Here is a 22,366-nt window from a genome sequence, read left to right on the forward strand (position 1 = left end):
AAGGCCAGACTGTCACCTGTAGGAGGAGCTATGGATCATAACATGTGCCACTACTAGGAGAACGGAAAAACGTTCCCTTTCGTCTTTGTTTACCTTCCAAATAAGCGCAGGAATTTCAACGGGATAAGAGCATTCAAGACTATTAGAGTGTGATTAAATAAGAAAAAAGACAAGATTCTGACAATCATCTGTCATTTCAAAATGTTTCATACACATTTCAATTTGTAAACACATCAAGCAGCATTTATGAGGTTACATCCAGCAGAGAGGGGAGAGGATAGAGGGAGAGATACAGAGAAAGTGAGTGAGTGACTGAGTGAGTGCTTTTATGCGTGAGAGAGAAAGCGGGGGGAGCAAAGAAGAAAACAGAGAGAAAGAGAGAGAGAGAGCAAATACAAGGATAGCAGGCTTGAAATATACATATTCGCAGTGAACAAACATACATCCTAATGCCAGAGAGAGACGAAGCCACTGAGAGAAGAAGGTCACCTCTAGAACACTGAAGGAACGGTATGTCAGCTCAACACTTTAGACTGTTTATTGTGAGCATGAAGTCTGGATTAAGTCAGGATTTCTTCTATTCTTGGTGCTTGTGGTGGATATGGGAAAACCTGTATGTGCACAGCAAATGGATCACAACTGAGAGTTTTGTAAATGTGTACTGATTTGTCAAATGTATTTGATAGAACCTTAAGTTCAGTGTCTTATTTGACATTGCCGACTGATCTTTGTATATACTGTCAGTTCACAGGTGGGTCAAACGTGAAGACCAAAACTCACTGGAAGTCTGGAAATGGGAATTCAGGAGGTCCTGCTTTGAATTGACGTACACACAATTTTATGCCACATCACTGAAAGTCGACAGGAGAACGTTGCATTCCTGAGGGTCACAATGGAAAAACTCTCTGAGAAAGAGAAGGGGCTGATCCGGGACAGTTGGGAGAGCCTGGGAAAGAACAAGGTGCCACATGGAATTGTTATGTTTACGAGGTAACGTATCCATCATGCCGCATCCTGGCATAGACAAAACTCTGTTGCAGACGGGGATGATTCTGTGCAAATTAGTTGACATGTTTATTAAGAAAGTTGCTGCGTGTTCCATCTAGGGCCACTGTATATGTATCTCGGTTAATAAAATTTGAAAATATTTCTTATTTCACATACATGAAACAGATTATAAAAACAGAAAAAACACATACATCAAACTGAAGCATGGTTGTTAATGTTTACCAGATTATAGTATAATATAATAATTATTGAAAATAAGAAGGTAAAGCAAATTATCTGTGCATTTAGAAGATGCTATTTCTGTGCATTCAATGACCTTGAGGATCAATTCACGTCTTCCCTTGGAATCTAGCCTGTGACCTTGGCATTGCCGGCACTGGTGCACTACAGGTAAACAATGAACACGCGAACCAGGGTTTATTTCAAATTTCACAACAGTCCTCCTTCAGTCTCCCACTGTCTGTTGCTCAAGCCGCAGCTCAGTAAGAGGCTTGACTTGTTGCTTGGCGACAAGGAGCTGCAAGATCATTTTCATCTGAATCCAGCCTTCTCATTGGAAAGATGCTACTAAGTATCACTTTTCTGAATGTTTCTCTTCAAACTCGCCATAAAGGATATCAACTTCTGTCTTTTAAATAAGTAAAAGTGATTTAATATATGTAGCATTGACAGAGCGCTCAAGGATATGCAGGAAAAGCAACTGTTGGTAAATATGTCTAAGTCAATGAAATGCTATGTAGCGTTGATTGATCTGCGAAATTTCTTTGATAGGCTTTTTGAGCTGGACCCAGAACTACTTGCGCTCTTCAGCTACAACACAAACTGTGGTGTTGCACCTGAATGCCTGTCCAGCCCAGAGTTCCTTGATCATGTCACCAAGGTAAGCCTCAAAAGTATTACTTTTAAGGACTGGGTCTGGGGGGGATGGGGGGTACATTGCCACCTCAGATTATTCTTGGGCCCCTACAAAAATATCCAGCTGACAATTAAATGTAAAAAAAAGTATAAAAATAGCATGCAATGAACTATGCATAGATATCTGCCAAACCAAAATATGTGATTTCCCAAGTTGAGCCAGCCAAGTACCGGGCCTGATTCCTTTGCAATTTAATAAACATAATGATTTCATGTGATCAGAAGAATATGTTTTCATGCTAGACCAGGGACTGAAATCTACTCCAAATACAAACCTCTATGGGCTATTACAAGTCTTCATGTTGACTTGGAAATATAGACACACGAGTGTTATATGGTGTTGTAAGTAAATTCTGCCGGTGGGTGGACCTTCAGGAGCACATTTGAATCTAGCCCTGATCCAAACATTGCCAGAAGTAGGACATGAGCCAGCTTGCTCCCCGGGGATTGTCCCAGTTATATGTTCATTGCGCAGTTATATCATGTGAAAGTTTCCACTGTTCCACTCCTAATAAAGATGGTTTGATTTTAAAATGCTTTGAGCCACTTGGATCTTTTAGCCGAAGGAACATGGCTTTGGTTTAACCAAGATAATTTGTGTGTCTATGCAGGTCATGTTGGTTATTGATGCAGCTGTGAGCCATCTTGATGACCTACATACTTTGGAGGACTTCCTGTTAAACCTAGGCAGACAGCATCAGGCAGTTGGGGTAAAGACCCAATCCTTTGCTGTAAGTACACAGCAATCTCAGTGTCTCTGGTGACAAATGATATAGATGACAGATTACAGCCTTGACGCTCAAATGTCAAAGTGACAGAGAGACTGGCGATGGATTCACGAGGCAGCGAGTTTGATTGATTTGATTCTTTAATCAGGTGGTTGGAGAGTCTCTGCTGTATATGCTTCAGTGCAGTCTGGGTCCGGCATACACGGCACCTCTGCGCCAGGCCTGGCTCAATATGTACAGCTTCGTTGTGTCCGCTATGACCATAGGCTGGGCCAAAAATGGAGAACACAAGACCAACTGAAAAGGCGGTAGATGTGAGATTCACACTGAAGAGATACCATACAGTATGTAACAAACGATTGCAGATGTACAGTTACAAAAAATCTTTTGAAAGAGTGAAGGGGCTTGATTTATTACAGGGAAAATCTCTTCAGCCGAGTTGCGTTGGCTGCCGAGTTTGGTAGCTTGCTCTAACTGTAGTCTGAGAATGTAGGAGATGTCAGAGATAACAACGCCTATACGACGTTGATAAATCCAGGACGTAGTTTATGGTTGAAACTGGTTGGAGCAAAATTTGCCTTGTACATATAGTCATGACTAAATGTAGTTCCTTAAAATATCTTAAATGACTGTGTAGATGTATTGATGTTTCCTGTTCAGAGGTTTGACTATGCACATACAGGCTTGGTCATCTTAAATAGTTTCGGACGCCTCTTGGAATCTAGAAACGGTCTTTAAAAGAAATTGAATTTTATTTCAAACCGATATTAAACAAGATTCATTTTCTAGTACACTCAGAGTAGGGGTCAGTAAAGCACATCTGCATGGTTCTTATGATAAATTCAAGGGTCGCTTAAGATCCCTTTGACTGAAAGATAAAATATCACTAGCCATAATAAGTTATTGCTCCATTGGATAATTTGATCATGAAATTTATTTTGACACCATGATCGGGATTTCTGGCGATGAAAGTAGATTTTGACGAGATGAAATGACGAGAACTGTTACATCCAAAATAGCTAAAGACTGTTAATTTATCAGCGTGTGCCATCTCATAAGTTTACATTTCCATTGTATGAGATCATACTCGAAGCACTCACATACTCAAAAACGTACTAACAACAGACTTGTGTAGACTGTTAATATTAACTGCTCTTGTGTGGACCTAAAGTGACTGTTACAGTATATTATTTTAGCTAGATGATCTATTCACTTTGGAATTGTAGATAGTACATTTTTATGTCAACTGATCCGCTTAGGTGGACAAGAGCTAAGGATAATGACTTTTTTATTTAATCACCTTTTTGATGTTTTGTTAGCAATCATTCTGAATAATATTTTTTAAAAAAGTGGCGTAATGTTATTTAAGAACGGTATATCCAGAGATATATTTGTCACGATTATGAGCTATAGAAAAGTGTTTAAAGCGATGAGAACTGTTTTGCTGCTATCATTAAAAAAATTCAATGTCTTTGTAGAAACGTGGTCCTCTTTGTATCAGAAATATTTCTATATTGGAAAGGTTCTGGCCAAGTATCTCAAAATGCATAGAGGTAACTGTGTGTCACACCTTGATATGTAATCTTTTGGTATGTTACACATGATGTGTTACTGTATATGAAAGTACCTACTTAAGGTATAAAACATTTTCTGTATATTTAGGTGTATGTGGATTGATCATTTTATGTATTGCTTGACGGTGAACTATGATACTGTATTTTATTTGTGTGAAATATACATTTTTATCTCTCAAAGACTGCCCTTGCTGAAAATGTACCTCCTGATGGCTTTCCAATAATCTCTAAAATGTCAGTCTTTATAGAAGGATGGAAGGGGTTGTTTGTGATAATCTCTGTTTATTGACCACTGAAGAATTGTTTATTGTGCAGTGTTTGCCCCTGTGATTTTCCTCTTGATATTCTATACTAAAGTGTCTCAATGTCTACCTCACTGAAGCAGCTGCTACTGAACAGCGATGTTATTACCTGATTCCTCAGTAACCAAAAAAGTGATATGTCACAAGGTATATTTTGTTTCTTCAGCCAGTCTCCAATCCAGAAAGCATCAGGATAACTGAAGGCTTTATTTGTCAACATATGTGCGTGAAAGTTATTTATTAAACATGACATAAATAAAGAATATCTTACAAACCTGCCTCTGACAGAATTCAATGATCACTGTTTTTGCTTATGAAAAGTTCTTCAAAATAAATGAAAATGCGTTAATATAATACGGTTTTGGGTTCCAAGTGGTGAGAAAAGTGCCTAAATTCAATGTCAAACCATTACAAAAAATTGTCACAACACTGAAGTTGACCCAGTAAAGTGTCTTGACACATGCAGAGTTATTTGTGATGTTATTGTAATTTTTTATTGAGTAGCTCCTCCTCTTTTTAAAATAACCAATAGTCAGCCAGCACTGCAGACCAGCAAAGCTGCATTTGACAGCTTGTCACAGACAGTAAAATAATACTAACAGATTTTAATTATGAAACTGTTACTAAAGTAAAAATAGCGATAACAGTAATGTATATTGAGCTTGTAGTTTATGTTGGCTAACAGTGATTTTGGATCTCCTTCAAAGTGATTTAAAATGCTAAATTCTTTTTAGATCATACAGCAAATGTGACGCTGTCTGTGAAATCCTGTAAAGATTCAGATTAGGAGCATCAAAGTTTATCATAAAAACACTATGAGTGTCTGCTGCAGCAGCTCACATGACACTGAAGCAAAATCAGACTTATTTTCTCACAATGGAAAGGAAATTTACACTCCCTGAATCATTCCCTATCCCCTATATAGCCATCATATATTGTAGAGAATATAAATAAGCTAAGTCTAAAGAAGCTTTACCACCTTTATTATATTTCTAAAAATAAGGATCTCAAGTCTGTTGTTTTTATTTTTGTGCTCTTTTATCGAGTCCCCCCTCTCTCTCTCTTGTATTGTCTCTCCATTACATACTTTATTTAGATTTAAGGGACGGATATAACAGCACACATGTTACAGATTTTAGAGAGCATCTGGTTTCGTTTTATGAGAAACTGAAGTTCAGAATGATGTCTTAAAAAATTGTTATTGGCAGAAGCTACACCGTACGTTTGTAATGCTAATATCTTCTAAATTCAAATTATGGAATTTTTTGAAGCACAGGTTAACACACTTATACAATATTGGGACTTAAGGATTTAAAAAGAAATACATAATGACAGTACATTTTAATTTGAATGTATAGCAAACGTATAGGTAGAATTCTAAAATGTATTTTGCAGTACACCCTACACAGAGTTCAATCTATCAAATATTGTTTCCTGAGAATTCATCTTATATAACACTAGCACACTGGCTTAAAGGACAAAATAATAGCATTTGTTCAATGTCTTTTTTTATTTCTTGATTCCAACAATAAGAAGGTTACAAAAGAAATATTGTTTACAACCTTGTACTCTGTCTCTGTTTTTCTGATGTGACACTGTATGAGATATTGGGACAAAACTCCAGAAGCGAGAGCCGAGTTTCTGGATCAGATGAGCCATTACTGAATGCAATTACATTGCATTATTGTAAATGTCTTGAAGGCTGACTTTCAAGTCTAGAGACAATCTGCCTTGCTGTATTTAAGACACAAAGCAAAGCCTTCACATATTTCGTGGTGTCTATCCATCACTGGTCTTTAATGGCATTTGAATGATTTCTATTTTGAATTCATATGACACCAAATTTATACAAATCTCAACAATGCCACAGGGCAGAACGCCCAAAAAGCGTGCGCTGTTATATCCGTCCCTTAAATCTAAATAAAGTATGTAATGGAGAGACAATACAAGAGAGAGAGAGGGGGGACTCGATAAAAGAGCACAAAAATAAAAACAACAGACTTGAGATCCTTATTTTTAGAAATGTCTGCTATGTGTTTTGGAAGCAGTGCATTGGAAATTGCCATGACAACCACGAGAAGCAGTGTGAGAAAGAGTGTGTGGAGTGTTGTGTTTGTATTTTCCGACTGAGAAAGTATAGAAAGAACGTTAAAGTGACTTTGCATTGACTACTTTCAGTTCAAATGTATCCATCACAATTTAGTAGCTTTTCTGACTTCAGAATAACAAATCTATATTCGTTCCAATTCCAGGCTGATTTCAACGTATTTCATTGGCAGGTCAAAAATATAAAACAATTTAATTCCGTCAATATTTGCTCACTTTATTTCTTGCGTGGAACGAGATATTTAGGAGAACGATGAAAGAGTTGTTTGTCCTGAAATTTTTCGAAAAAGTTGAAGGTGTCTATTTTTGAAGACTTTTAATAATTGTTCAGGTATTTCATCAGGGTTGGGGCTAAGCTCGGTAGAAAAATGGATCTCGTGGGACGGAGCTGAGAACCCCTGCAGTATTCGTAACTATACTGGTTGGTTTTTAATTATGGCTTTGTTTTATACACACTTTATGTAATGCACTGTGGTTTGTGTCTCAGTAAAGATCCACCGAGGCCTTTTTAGGGGCCGTTCATATTTCACGTATAAGGTAACTTGTATAAATCTGGAGCTTGCGCTCTCCTGGTGTTTGCCGTTGCTACACAACCATGAATTTAGATGTGTGTGATTGTTCTCGACGCCCCTCGCGGCGTTGGTTTGGTGTCTCAGCTTGATTCTATGAAAACCTGGTGCGTTTGGATTCATCTTACGTCATCACGAACGTGTATGACACATGATAGTAAACAGAACACTGAATATATTGTGTTTTTATTCACATTATGCTATTATGCGCAGAGTGAACAGCACTTGGACTTACTGTATGTTGGCTTACAGAGCTTTCTGCTGCTTGCAAATAGACTAAATATCAGGACTAAATTAAAAAGTCTGGAAACATTGTATTTGCATTCATTTGCCGCTCTGATTCCACTCGCAATATGCAAAACAATGCAGGCTCACTCTTGCTCAAATCCAAGGTACCAACGCTATCATCTCTTACTGTACGTGTGTTTTATTGAGATTGTGATATGCCAAAGCGCATGCGCAGGGTTCGGTAGCCTGAGTTTGTATAACAGCCTATACATCAGCGACTTTTCATCCAAACCGTACCTGTCCCGAACTAAACTATAAGCGTGAAAGGCACCTGAAAGCCATCTAACGGGGGGCCTGACCACCTTGATCCGCCCCTGGTCCACAGTAATATTTTATTCCATTTCTGTTCTCCAAAAAACTACACGCTGGTCCTTTAAAACTCATCTTGAAGATTAAAAAAAGTGATGTAACGAATGTAACTCTTACCTTATTTAGTATATTGGAGGTTCATAAATATGCAAATTAGCCACACCTCCACTCATTAATAGCATCTTGGACATACTTAGATACAGCACTGGGCAGATCCAGACGCTGCTACTACTGAAACCGAAAGTAAAACTGAGAGCTAGGAGTCTGTTTTAACTGCTAATGCATGCAGAGTTGACGTGATTGGTTAAAGGGTTATGACGTTATGCAAAACGCATTTTTTAAACTTTCTTTGTTGAACTTCACTTATAGAGAAAATATTCTCTAAAATATATACACATGGTTTGCTGTGAAGCATATTAAAACACCACATAGACTGATATAAGCAACATTTATTAATTCATTGATTTTACCCACATGGCCACTTTAAAATGTCTTAAAATAGGTACATATGATATAAGTGTTTAATCTTATACAGTCGCTTCACCAAACAAAACTTTCATTTTGGAAAGTAAGCTTGAGATCAACATTCTGTGAAAGTTTCGAAAGACGCAAGTTGATATATTAAAAGCCATTAGTACTTACTGTACAGAAGCAGCAGCAGCCATGTTGTTCTTTTCACCATCCACAAGGAACCACTGTTTGTGGTACTTTACTGTGCATGTCAGCCTCTGGTGTTAATGTTCCCTCTTCTAATAAGACATTATGTATTACAATTCACATAACTATTTTCATATCGTGAGACCAATTTGAGGCCATGGTCGGAAATATAAGACTAAAGAAATGGCTTTGACTTTCCTTGAGGTCCAAGTCGATACACTTTAGCATTAATTGGGATAGATTCTAACCCATACCAACTTTAAGAATGGGTTTGTTGTACAAACATACAAGACAAGCACAGGTTGAAGTTAAGAGGATACGCAGCAGCAGTTCTATTCCAAGCATATGGCAGCTTGTTCTGTTCCCAGGGGTTTTCACCTTCTGAAGACTGCCTGCTCAGGAGGGTTGCTTAGGAGACAGGAGGAAAATGTCAAGCAGGTTTTCTTTTTTCTCTCTCTTGTGTTGACACTAACATTTGAGGCTGGTGTGTGCTCATATGAAAGATTGCTTTCTCCAACGCTCAAATGAGTGAGGCAGTTTCAACACTCACAAAACAAACTACTCATCTTGTAAAAATAATTTCTTAATATTAATTAATAAAAAAATAAACTAACGAAAATGAAAATATGTTGAGAATATGTAGGGGTTGTTTTTGGTTTCATTTCTTAAAGGAGTAATGTGGAGATTTAAGCGGCATATAGCGGTGAGGTTGCGAATTGCAACCATAGGCTCACTCCACCCCTCCCTTCCGAAGCACTATGGTGGCTGACATTGGACAAACATGTCATCACATTTTCGATTCTTTGGCGAAGGAGCCAATTTATTAAAAAAATGCTTTCATAGAGCAGTTTGTCCATTTAAGATCAAGATAGAAATAGCTCATTCTAAGGTTACAAAACAGCAAATACATTTCTTTGGAGAAATGTGACAAATCAATTAATTTTACGACTCTAGGTATACCTTATCTGTTGTTTGTGTTTTGTTCAAGCGCATGTTCAGTGGTAAAAACTGAAACAGAAAGTTCTTCTGCATTGTTTATGTGTTCTGATGTGGTCTATAGTGTAAAACCAGCTTTATAGCTTTACAGCTTTTTATATGAATTATTATTTTATTTCTTATATTCATATGAGCCATCTCATGATTTCAATCTAACAGTGACACCAACAGACAATATTTCTCTCTCACAAATAATAAGGTTGACTGAATGCAGGGCCAGCCTCAACAGCAGTGTTAAGTATGCATGCTCACTGCTCTTCACAGCCTGTCATTAGAGAGGTGAGCTCTGGCATATACTCAGCCACATTTGACTGCTCCAACGTATTAATCACTACAACCATCAGGGAATTCCCACCCTGATTTAACATTTACACAAGCAAACTTAATCCCATGAAATCTTGGCAAAGGTCAGTTGTGTTTCTATATGTCTATAGTGGACACATTTTAATCTGTGGGTTTGAACTCTTGTACCTGTCTCAGAAAAGCTACACAAGGCTACAAAACAACACCTTACATTTTTTATTACACATTTGTAAAGGTCCAGTGTGTAGTTTTTTTTGGGGGATCTATAGACAAAAATGCAATGTAATATACATAAGTACATCTTCAGAGGTGCCTAAAGACATTACACAAAAAAAAAATATTACTTAAGAATGAGCTATTTCTTTCTAAATACACTGCGGGTCCCCAAACGTGGAATTCACCATGTTGTTTCTACAGTATCCCTAAAGGGACGAACAGAATCTGTTTCTTAAATACGTTATCTCTATCCGGAAAAGAAGCGATCACGTGACGACATTGTTCCGCCATAGTGCTTCATAAAGGAGGGGTGGAGTGAGCCGTTGCTTGCAATTCGTAGCCTCACCGCTAGATTTCGCTAAATATATTTCTATATTTCTCCTTCAAGAAATGTTCAGTAAAATAAGTTGCTTATATTGTAATAGTGCAGAGCATACATTTTGCAATAAACATCAAAATTAAATATACAAATATATGAACTATTAGTATTCATAATACAGACCCTTGTACCTTTTTTTACAGTCAAACCAAGAAATATTAAAATCATTTTTCATAATTTTTTTTAGTTTTTGCAGGACAGTGTAGTTCATTGTGTAAGTGGGGATAGCAAAATAGAATAAACTGTGACATACTATATACATTATTTCTTAAAAGTGTAATAAAAAACATTTTTGGGAATTACAGGTGTTGTTTTGTGTAGCTTTTGTCATTTACTTTTAGTCATTTAGCAGACGCTTTTATCCAAAGCAGCTTACATAGAGTTCAGGGAGCAGTAAGCAATAATGCAGTGGAAATGTATAGAAATTTGGGACCAAATTATTCAGACTAAAACTGAGAAAAAGAGGTTGATGATCTGCTTTAAAGCAGCCGGGTGCTGCAGATTCAGCCATTGATTTTAACTTCCCTGTTGAAAAAAAACAGCATATGCTGGTTTGTGCTGATTTAACCTGGTCATGTGCTGGTTCCTCACCAGGTTAAACCAACTCAGGACCAGCTAAGCACGTGTTTAAACCAGCACATGACCAGTTTAAACCAGCACATGCTAAGGACGTATTTAAAGCAGCACATGACCAGCTGGGGTATTGGGCTGCGTTCAAATACCCTCACTTGTGGCAATGTGATGCATGATGGGAAATACTTAGCCCTGAATGCGGCTCGGAAGTGAAATTCAAGATAGTGTGGGTTTAGTGTGCGTATAGAGGTTATTGGTGACGTAGAGGGAGAACAAGGATACAAGACCACTGAAAAATGCATATTGAGAAACAGTCATTCGCTTACTGGACACAGGAAATGTGATAAAGGTCCATTGGACTTTAAAACAACAATTATAGACGGTTTCGAAGCAAGAACATACACAATGGATATTGCGCATACGCGCCTTCGTGGACTGCCCTTAACTTCCGGTGCACATTTGCAAATAATAGAATGCCTGTAGATTATGTCTGATAACAAGCAAAAGACACTGAATAGAAATGTCACTTGGCTAAACTTGCCTCTCCAATATTTTGAATTTAAACTGTGATGCCAAGCTCAACTGCTAGATGTCCATACGGTTTCTTTAACTGCGACAAAACTACAGGACACATTTCTTATTTAATTAAATTAACATACAACTAAATTCAATAAATTGAATATTTTATACAATTATTATACAAATACATATGATAAACTGATATGAACATGAGTTTTATTTAATATAAATAGTTATATAATTAGACAGATAGTATTTTATTTCAACATTGAAAAATACATGACATTTAAAATTAGTTCTGCTTTTCTTTAAATGTAGACATGAAAATATGGTTGGTTTAGTGTCCTCACATGAGCACATCCTATGCATATAGACCGACAGGATACAAAGAACTAGCCTGTTTCCTGGTTGATTCTTCTGGTAAAATGTTTAGACACATAGAGCTCCAGCCAGGCCTGCAAAAGAAAGGAGATAGCTGAGGCAAAAACCACTAGGCTACCCAAAGGCATCTTGTAGATGTACATTTACAAAGAGTCAAATCAATTAAATCATATTTGTTTTACCTTTTATTATATTTCACAGGAATCTGTTGGTATAGGACAAGGCATATGTTTTCTCATTATCACGTAATTCATTGAACTCCCCACATTGAACTGGAAACTTTCATAGTGTTCCAACTCGGTTGTCATTCTTTAGTGTTGTGATCTTAAATAAATCATGAGGAACATATATTTATAGAGGAAGAAATCTGGAATGTTACAGACTGTGTTGAAGCTCGGTGAAGCAGACCTTCAGAGTGAATATCTTTCGGATTATTTTATTTCAGTGCCGCTGTTGTGCTGCATTCTTTTAAAACACTAAAACTCAAATAGTAATAACATCTTGTGTGCCGGAAAACATAATTGGTAGTTGCCAAGTGAGGACCACAGCTTGTCCTCTGGCACTGCAGGAGATTTAATTCAGGGGTTATGTTTCGGTTTCTGAGAGTGAATTTGAAAAACAGAAATGGAATTTTTTATCAGACCCTCCATCACAGAAAGATTTTTTCCACAACCACGATGTTTGTTTGAAGTCGATGGTTGTCAGGGCATTGCTACAAGGTTATTTAAGTGGTCTGAGTGGTTTATAGGGCATTGTTATGTGGTTGCTATGGTGTTCGTGGTTGTTTCTTAGTGGTCAAAAAGAGACCCCCCCCAGTTTTTTGTGATATTCCACCACAATCTCACAGCAATTTTCGTGGTGACTAATTCGTATGAAGTTGTTCAATCTCATTTGTACAATTTGCTTTCGCGCCAGTGATGTAAGGTTTTGGGGTGGGGTCAGAGGAGGGGTTTCAGTATGGCGTTTTTCTTGTATTTTTTTATAACAAAATTCACATTGTATCAATTCATAATTATTAACCATCGCCTAAAATTGTTACGAATTCCCGTGAGATCTGGCTGGATATTCAATTTTCCCATGACCTTCTCAAATATGAGTTGATTTTCTTTGCCTGTTATACTATGATGTGAGAATGAAAATTCTGATCACTTTGAAAATGTAGTAACATGTATCATGCATGATTCCAGGTATCATTCATATCTGTAACACAAAGTTCAACAAATCACATGGAATTTCATACATATTTTACAGGATGGTTAATTTGTGTGATGTGAAACGTACAATTATTTGAAAAAAGCAATACCGAAGCCCCTTCCCTAAACCTACAGTATCGTCACTGGCGCAGGTGCTAAAGCTAATCGCATTCAAATGTACAAGTAGGATCATACAATTTAGTCACCCTGTAAACTACTGTAAAACTAGTTTTGCAGCAGGTTTGCCAGTAACTTACTGTAGATTTAATTTACATATTAGTTTTAAACATAAACTTACCCATGTTTTCTTTCATTTAACAAGACTAAATATCTTAGGTTTCTTTTTTGTTATGTAAATGTATCGTCATTTATTAAGTTTAAAATATTTTTGCTAGAAAGCTACAGTCTCTTCTTGCTCAAGTGTTTTAATTCTGATTAAAGTAAAGTTGAACTCAAATAAAAAATCGTACTAATTGGAAAATATTAAGTTGTTATTAAATCTACAGTAACTTACTGGCAAAACTGCTGCAAAATTACAGCAACGTTTTACAGTGTACGTACAAATTCCTGTGAGACTGTGTTGAACAAACCCCAATAAGTGTTAGTAATAGCCATGCATGGAATAAGACACGTCTGGACAATTTAAAGTTTTAATTCCATTTCATACTCGTAATAAAGAGCTGTTTCGCTGAAGTGTACAGAGGCACAGCCGTTCCACAGAAGAACCAAAACGTTCGTGCACATCAACAGTCTGCATTTAAGAACAAACCAAATTAAATATCTGAAGTATCTCACAAGACCACTGCCTTTGAGAGACAATGACATGAGTGAACATTTACATTTAGTCATTTGGCAGACGCTTTTATCCAAAGCGACTTACAGTGTAGGCTATTTGCATATGTTAGTGTGTATTTGCTAGATCGATATCCATATGTCAATTTAATTGTGAAGTTTTTATGGAAGTAGGTAAATTGCAGATGCAAATACTTAGCCAACACACTGCAAATGTATAGTGACGATTACTAAATGGGCGTAAACATGTCAATTTACATTGAAAGATTGTTCGTCTATGTCCCCTGTACCACTCCTTGAGATATACTTGGCATATAGCTTGCGTAGGCAGATGCATTTGTACTCAAGTACTTGCGTAGAGTATGTTTCTGGCTCCGTGTCTTGTCATGAGGACAGAATATACCACACATACAGCATATCTCACCTCATCGATTCATTGTGGAATTCACTTTTCGTTTTGTCTCGCGCTTTAAGTTCATGCAGTATATCGCAGGTCATGCTGGATTGTCAGACGGAACTTTGTTTCTTCTTTTCATAAGATCTGCTTTTTCAAGGCACAGCAAGAGAGCACGATACAAACCACAACTCATTTACATTCATATTGGCAAGAAAACCCTCCACCCACACCTTCCCCTCCGGTCCTACAACCACTAGCAGCAAGAGACGAACAGTACAAAATTTACTAAGAAAATTTGAGTGTTACAGAAGCAATGGCAACACTTGACAAATCTAAAGAGAGCTGCAGGCAGGTTCGAACGTGTGACAGAGGAAGGCTTGTAGACAACATGCAGTAGGAGAGTCAGGGATGGAATAAAACTTTTACAGCAGGATTAACTGCCTTCATGTGCCACTTTCAGTTTGTTACCTAAAGCACTTTTGAATAAAGGTGATAATAATTAAAGGAATGTTTTGGATTCAATAAATGTTGATAAATTACGAGTTCATTTGCAAAAATGATTTTCAATAATCAGGCTTTTTATTGTGCATTCCAAGTATATAAATAATCAAACTGCAGTTTGGTTGTTTCGATTAAGTAATAATAAAAAACATCTAACTAACACAGTTAAACAAAATAAATGATACATGAAAAAACATGATTTTCATTTGATCTGTTTTTGCAAATAAACTCTTCAAATATGTATAAATATATTATAATTTCATCTTATCCCATAGTTTGTTAAGACTTGAAGTTGTTTTAGAAATACAGCAACAAAACATGAACGTAATGTGTTAGCAAAATTCAACGTTCAGGACGTTCTGACGCTTACAGGCGATTTCATTGGCAACAACATAACAACATAAACAAACGGTACTCCTTCGCAAAGAATCAATAACTGTTGTGTAGTTTTTATTTAATTTAATTCAATTAATATACAATAAAATATAAATTAAATATGTAGTAAATTGTAATCTTATGACCAAACACAGACCAGAAGTTAACTTCGGGCTATACTGTATGTGTCTAAGCATCTACATGTGCCAAGCTGTATTCAAACTTTGTGTATGTAAATTGATTTAAAAGCACTATTTACGTGGAGAAAATTCAATGGAGAAATTCACATCAGTAGTCCCCTTATCAATTTTATAGATAGAAATGTCCAATTTAATGTAAAAATCTATATTAAGTCATACATTGCTCATTTAAAACAATTTGGAACTTCTGTTCGTTTAACAAATAAGGGCTCAGTTGAAATTACACAGATATCCTTAGACTTTACTTTTTAACCCAAAACATTCCTTTAATACATTGGATATTTAAGCACAAGATAAGCACTTTGTTTTTTCTGCACTTATTCAGCATCTCATGTCTGTCAAATTAAACTTACGTTTTCCAAGAATATTCAATGTGGAATTTTAAAGGAAAAGATAAATGTCCTCAACCAAATGATGCAAAGATTTCCACATTAACTTTGAAACTGTAGTGCCAAATGACAGCAGCATGTACAGCGAAATGAAGAATAACCAGGAGAGTGATTGATCTATACGGAACCGGTTGAGGATGTAAATAACCATAACAATTATCTATTAATAGTAAACAAAACAAAAAACACCGCCCTCCAACCATAATGTCGCACAATTACATAGCACTGCTAAAATACAAATATTGAATAAGTAGACAATAATAAGCACAAACTTCAACAGCGAAAAGGAGCAATAAGCAAATCAGATTTGAATATCTGGACCAGTGCTTCACTTAGGAGCTCATAAAAAAGTACATCTTTCAAAATATGGTATTCTAAGCTTCAGTCGACCGTGCTGCCAAACACCCATTAATCTGATTACCGAGAAAAGGAAAGCACAAGAGAAAATTGAACAAGTAGAAAGCATAGTCCAAACAAAGAAAGTGGACTGGTCTCTTTTTTAAACAGACCTTTGCTTTTATCCACTTCAGACGGAGGCTGCGGTACTGTTTGAATTCTTTGAACGTCCCACATTAAATCTAAAAGCTCATCAAAGTCCTACTTAAACCAGCATGTTGGTAAATTCGCCATCCGCCTTTGAAGCAGTTTGCTTGGCTGACCATAATAAGTCTCGTACGTGGTGGTTGTCGAGGAACAAAAATTGCAGCATAGTCCCTCTTTATCAGCCACCAGCTAAGATCAGGCATGGGGCTCGAGCTTTGGGGCTTGGCGAGGTCGGTCACTGGAAAGCCACAAGGCTGTCCATGAGAGGGCTGGGGGAGCTGGGATTTGGGTCATACTTGAGTTCAGTCTCCAAAGTTTCCTCCAGATCTTTTTCCTCCCTCCCTTCGGCATCGCGCACCGAACTCTGACTGTTCACCATGGTGCCGTAGCTCTGGTGGGCAGGGGATGGCATGGGAGTCAGACCCAGCTCTGGCTCCAGCAGGACGGAGGCTATAAAAAGCTGTGGGAAAGATGAAGAGGTGAGTAGGTGGACAGCAAGAGTGTCATTATCTCATGAGCAGCTTGTTTTGTTTATGTAACATGCTACACGTGAAGTGCCTTTAACAAGGTGCGTGGAAGAGGAGAGAGATGAATTCATTTTATAAGAAGGACCCGAAATATTTGTGCAATGAATGAAATGAGAGAGACACAGTACATTAGCTGTGGTTGTGCTGGAAACGGTGCTTCTCTCCGCACTGCCGAAGCATCCTTCTGTTGTCTGATCAGACATCTGAAACCAAACAGGAGCGCAAACAAGTTTGACTGCTTGAAAATGGTTACAAACCATCGCTCAATCAGAATATTCTCAGATCCGACAAACAGTCATATATAGAAGGATCTCAATTTGATTTCTTTATCATATTAGCAGGGTATGTATAATTTGTCAAAACATTTTAAGGACAATTTAAATTTTAATGATAAATGTTTCACATGGGTTTCCTGAATAGTGAATGTTTTGGAACAGAAACATTTGAAATCGTCAAATCTAGTAAATGTATAACACTTGTTTATTTGCCCTTACAGTGGCCTATATATTTCAACAAAATCATGACTTTATATGCAAAATGTCACAATGCAAAATAATCTTAAAGATCTTAAAAATAGACTTACATTTTGAATTGCATTTTATTGCAATTTATATTTTTGGTTATAATGGTATGGAGTACAGACTTTTAATGAGATGTATTAATTACTACTACAATTTGACCTGCAACTTTAGCTGTGACTTAAAACCAACACACACACACAAAAATGTCAACATGAAGATTTCCACAGCTGACCTGATAGCTTGTTGATCTGCCAGGTCGTAGTTTTTTCAGACACATGCCAAAACAGGAGAAGGCAATACAGGATATAAGAGTTATGAAAGTAAAAAGAGTGATGGGCTGCAGCGGACCTGCACAAGAGATAAAGAACAAGATTATATAAATGCTAATAGTATGACATATTTGGAGTTTCGATATGATCTCGGCCTTCAGACATAAACATGGTTTTGGTATGGGTCTGATAGCTCTTCGATTTAGTCTGAAAACTAAGCACACTGCGTTAGACAAGACTTAAGGTCTTGAATCCATGCATTGTAATGTCTTACTCTTGCCATATGCTTGTTACCAACAAGGTGCTCTAGGATAGTTTACCCATGCGCCTGCAAAATATTTCTCACCAGTTTGTGTTTATATTTAGCTTTGGATTTGATGATTTTTCACATATTGCATGTTTTAGGAATATTCAAGACATTAGAAACATCAGACCTACTTTTCTTTTGGTAAAAACGGTTATAAACATTTTGGTGTTGCATGTATGATTTACTTTTGCAACATTTTTTTATAAACTTCATTTATATAGCATATCGTTGAATGTTCAAATTCTTTCAGGAAATGGAAAAAAACACAATAGTTTTAAATGACTTCTGTATACTTTATAGTAAAAATCTGAATCTGATATTTCCTACTTTCTTTAATAACAGGTTTACTCATTAATGAAGCAATACTATAATTAGTATCATTTGTGTTATTAGTATTATTTAAAGCTTTAAATATGCATACTATTCTTGTATTATTTTTGTCTAAAGTAACAGTATTGTGAAAAAAGCTTAAATTAAATTGATACTGGACATAAATTCAGACACAAAAAAATCTGATTTATCAGCAAATTCCCCAATCCTAGACACCAAAGACATCCCAGACAAGTTCAGAGTGAGTGGTTACCTACCCAGTCTGAGCACAGAGAAGAAGAGTAGCCAGACCATGCAAAGAATAGGCGCTATCACCACTTGACTGATAGCTGCCGAGTGGATCCTCTGGCTGAGCCTTGTGGGTATATATGCATAGTAGATATTATACCGATCTACCATATGCTTCAGAACAAGATACAGCAGGCCTGAAAATGAGCAGTAAAAAAACTCAATGAGCTTTGTAAATTAGTTATTTTTCCAAGTGCTTTCAGTTGGGTTCAGATCAGAGGCATAAGGTTTTCCAATCCAAACTGCTGCACAGGTATAATATTTATATTTAACTTTAGCCAACAGCGTTGCCAAATAAACTCAGAACTACTGTAAGTGAAAATCATGATAGGGATGACAGCGTATAGTAAATAAACAGTCATGGTGTGTATTGGTGACAGAACAGGCGTGGAGTGGGCGTCTGGATCTCGGCTAGACGGGCCGGAGCGTCTGGAAGACTACAGCGGGTTCGCACCTAGCGGCCATGTCACGCCGCGATACTGAGATGCTGTTGGAGATACGGTTCAGACGCCCACGCACTGACTGAGGACGAGAACGAGGTACAAGAACATGCAAGGAGAGCTGTGGGAAAATGGATCAGAGGAAATGGAGAACAAGACAAATTGTGCAGTGCAGATGACAGAAAAATGGATTTGAGTGCAAATTAGGAAAGAAGAGACATTGGGGTGAAACAAGAGTTACAGACTCACCAAAAGGTACAATGATGGGGCAGGTGATGCTGTAGGTCATACTGACTGAAAATATGCACATGGTCCAGGCATACTCAAGACCAAACTGAAACTCATAAGCTTGACTCTGAGGGTGAGAGATAAGAAACAGGTAACTGAATGGTTCATTTGGACGAAACTGTTAGGCTGTGTTTACATTTGACTTCTTTTTGGACAAGTAAAAAATTGACAATAAAAAAGGGAGGCAGCGTTTGTGCATGAAGGCTGCTCCGAGAAACAGATTCAGACAAGCTTCATAGGCAGCATAAAGGAAGTCTATTTGAATTTTCAACAGAGAGCGTCCTTGAAATAACCAATCACATATTTCAAAGGAAACAATACTAATTTCTTGCTAGAAATGCAATCAAAAGTTATTTAAAGTGAAAATTTAACTCCAACTGCCGTTTATTTAGTTTTCCCGAGCTTGATCCTGGTCGACCAATAACCTCCTCGCATGTAGTTATGGGTCTCACTACTCGCTTGTTATTGGTAAGCTGTGAAAAAGTTGCTCGAAGGAGGGCGTTTCTTTAGAAAAGTTTTCGACGTTATGAGCTGCAGAAAAAGATGCCGACGCTGGCGTTAAAAAAAAGCACTCAGGACTTTATTGAAACACGGTTTACTCCATAGGATTATAATATAAAACAGCTTAAAAAAAGAAGTCAAACGGGAACATAGCCTAAGCCAATATTAGTTAAGAGCTCGCTGGATGAATACTATTGTTAAGATTGCACAACATACACAAATACTGTATAAGGTTTACATATAGTGCCTAACAAGTTTATTAGACCACGTCCCAATGTAAAAATAAGACCAATAAAAATACTTTATAATAATATTTAATCTAAAAAGGATTAATTAGAAATAATCTATTTCATTAGAACAATACAAAAGAGACACATCTGGTCCCTCACTTTTGTCATGATTCTGCCGCATCATGTCATGTTTCTCTTGGTTTAGTGGCAGGATCATGACAGAACCTTATGTTTAGTGTGGAGAGATGCAATTATTGTGTTTTTGGATTGCCATACGCTCTCTCCAGTCTCGTCTCTGTTCCCGCCCTCTCGTCTCCTCGTTTTGGATTCATGCCCTACACCTGTTCCCCTCTTGATTTGGTCCCTTACTTAATGCCCTTGTGTCTTCTGTCTTGTTTCATTTTGTTTCATGTGGTGAGTTCCTGTTTGAGTGCAGTCCAGTCCAGTCCAGTGTGGTTTAGTCCAGTTATTTGTACCCAATGTCAATGTCAATGTTTAGTCTTGTCAAGTGTAGTTTAGTCTGTGGTTCTGTCACTCTGCTATGTTATAGGCCTACCATTGTTTTGTTATGTTACCCCCTCGTGGGTCTTTTGTTTGTCATTTATATATTTGAGTCTGTTAAAACCCCTTACCCGCTGTCTGCACCTGGGTCCTCTGTCCGTGTCTCAATGACAACTTTTAGACCTTCGTAAATTATTATATAAATTTAAAAAGGAAGGGTACTGTACAGAATCACTTACTCTTTTAACATGAATGCGTTCAGCTTTAGATTTGGCAAAACAGAGGCGAAGAGAATACACCAGCAGTGCAGGAATACGCAGCAGCTCCATAGCCGTTCCTATCAGACTGGATGTGATCACGTAGTTCACAAAGAACGCCCCATTGTCAGGTAGAAACACACACCTCAGGGGTGAAAATAAAGCAGCTGGTCACTCAACAACTTACCTGTGGCAATATCTTTCGCTGTAAATAAATCGAATCAAACTAGCTGAGATTTAAGGAGGAGCATACACTTACTGAAACTTCACATCTGTTTGATCGAGGAAGTGGATGTCAAAAAGCCACCTGAAGAACAAATTCAAGCTGGAGAGAGATATGCGCGTTATAGATATACATATATCTATAATATACAGATATATATATATATACAGTAGCTCTAAAAAGTATTTGGACATTCTGATTAAAATGTCTCAGATATAAACTTAAAATGGCATTGTATTCAATGCAATATATCAAACTAAGTGATGCTAAACTAACAAACTTCATTGCAATCAGATTGTAAAGATATTTACCTGGACAGACCCAGTGATGGTAGAATGATGACCATGAAGACGAGTAGGAAAAAGCATTTGTGCATGGTGACCTGATTCTCACTGGACCTGAAAGAGACACGAGTAGATTTACCCGGTTGTTTTCCCCCGCATGTCAATGTAAGGTTTGCAGACTATTACATTTTTATAATGTCTTTATTACTGATGTGACTGGGACTTGATAAACGACAAAAGTATGCTGTAACTACAGGATTATGGACACCAGAAGCATCTTTCGGAAAATTATATTCCAACAAAGTATTCTTGGCAGTTATTAGCACCATACTGTGTCACCCCTTATTTTGTTTGTAATATAATACTTTTTTGTTATTATCCGTTTTGCAATTGACCAAGTAATCGTCCTTCAGTCCAAAGTGTTACACCTTTAGCTTCTTTAAATCGAAATGACATATTTTATATGAAATTGACCTATATTTTATAATTAACAGATCAGGATGGCTGCTACTGAAGGCAATGTATTCTATTTTGCTAATTCAATACCATGTATAAGTGAATTATTCACTGAAACGAGGAATATGTATGAATCAAGTTAATAAGGGCACTTTGAAATTGATCGCGTAATGTTAAATACAGAAGATTCCAGATCTATATAATATGACTCCGCCAGTGTGCATACGATTATTCCCTTGTTATGATCACTATGACAACAAGACCGGAGAGGAAGGCAGAGAGCGCAAAGAATGAGGGACGCCGTGTTAACGTGCATGGGTGGGTGGGAGACTGAGTTGGGGGTTGTTCTGCTGTTATGCAATATGTTTTGTTGATATGAGCATGTCTATGCAATACATATAAACTGCAGTAGAGACTACCCAAACCACAAACTTAATCCCCTTGGTGTTTGGGACAATGATACATGTTTGCTAGGAGTAATTACAACCGAGTAAATAAACATAGTTTTTCTGATGACTATTTCTGATGGGTTTCGAAGACGTAAACCCAATATAACAAGAAATTGAAAATGTCACCTGTTTACATTTGTCATAATTCAGGCGGATTCAAAGTTAAATGTATTATATTTCAGTAAATAGAATCTATATTGACATGAATAGAATTGACATGAATTAGCATTTGGATGGATTGAAACAACGCTTATCAAATGGATCTGTTTAGCAATACATGTG

The 22,366-nt window shown here is 37.1% G+C and overlaps 2 protein-coding genes across 3 annotated transcripts in view; one reads left to right on the top strand and one right to left on the bottom strand.

Moving 5' to 3' along the window:
• Positions 1-346: 346 nt before the first annotated feature.
• On the top strand, positions 347-4,805 carry ngb (neuroglobin). Of its 2 annotated transcripts, none has more exons than XM_079458145.1 (5): positions 347-510; positions 745-990; positions 1,780-1,888; positions 2,535-2,654; positions 2,800-4,805. In XM_079458145.1, exons 2-5 carry the CDS (start codon positions 893-895, stop codon positions 2,950-2,952), a joined length of 480 nt encoding a protein of 159 aa, XP_079314271.1. In that variant the 5' UTR covers positions 347-510; positions 745-892; the 3' UTR covers positions 2,953-4,805. The 2 variants fall into 2 exon arrangements, with proteins under 2 accessions (XP_079314271.1, XP_079314272.1); XM_079458146.1 differs by having other exon boundaries at positions 371-510; positions 752-990.
• An 11,643-nt stretch (positions 4,806-16,448) lies between these two features.
• Positions 16,449-22,366, bottom strand: part of tmem63c (transmembrane protein 63C) — a gene marked incomplete at its 3' end in the record, with an annotated part of 31,923 nt that continues 26,005 nt past the window's right edge. Inside the window, exons 16-23 of the mRNA XM_079458626.1 lie at positions 21,207-21,293; positions 20,932-20,997; positions 20,655-20,817; positions 19,145-19,250; positions 18,425-18,592; positions 17,494-17,609; positions 16,869-16,943; positions 16,449-16,673 (exon numbers count right to left, since the gene is read on the bottom strand). Coding sequence (XP_079314752.1) covers positions 16,449-16,673; positions 16,869-16,943; positions 17,494-17,609; positions 18,425-18,592; positions 19,145-19,250; positions 20,655-20,817; positions 20,932-20,997; positions 21,207-21,293 — 1,006 coding nt within the window. The remainder of the gene's footprint in view (positions 16,674-16,868; positions 16,944-17,493; positions 17,610-18,424; positions 18,593-19,144; positions 19,251-20,654; positions 20,818-20,931; positions 20,998-21,206; positions 21,294-22,366) is intronic.

This window comes from Barbatula barbatula (assembly GCF_947034865.1).
Source record: "Barbatula barbatula genome assembly, chromosome: 6".
Lineage (NCBI taxonomy): Eukaryota > Metazoa > Chordata > Actinopteri > Cypriniformes > Nemacheilidae > Barbatula > Barbatula barbatula.

Bases quoted from the DNA above. Each gene is read 5' to 3' on its own strand.
- ngb (XM_079458145.1), top strand. From the start codon at position 893: ATGGAAAAACTCTCTGAGAAAGAGAAGGGGCTGATCCGGGACAGTTGG. The intron at 1,889-2,534 runs GTAAGCCTCAAA...GTGTCTATGCAG, and splicing joins TCCTTGATCATGTCACCAAG to GTCATGTTGGTTATTGATGC. The intron at 2,655-2,799 runs GTAAGTACACAG...TTCTTTAATCAG, and splicing joins TAAAGACCCAATCCTTTGCT to GTGGTTGGAGAGTCTCTGCT.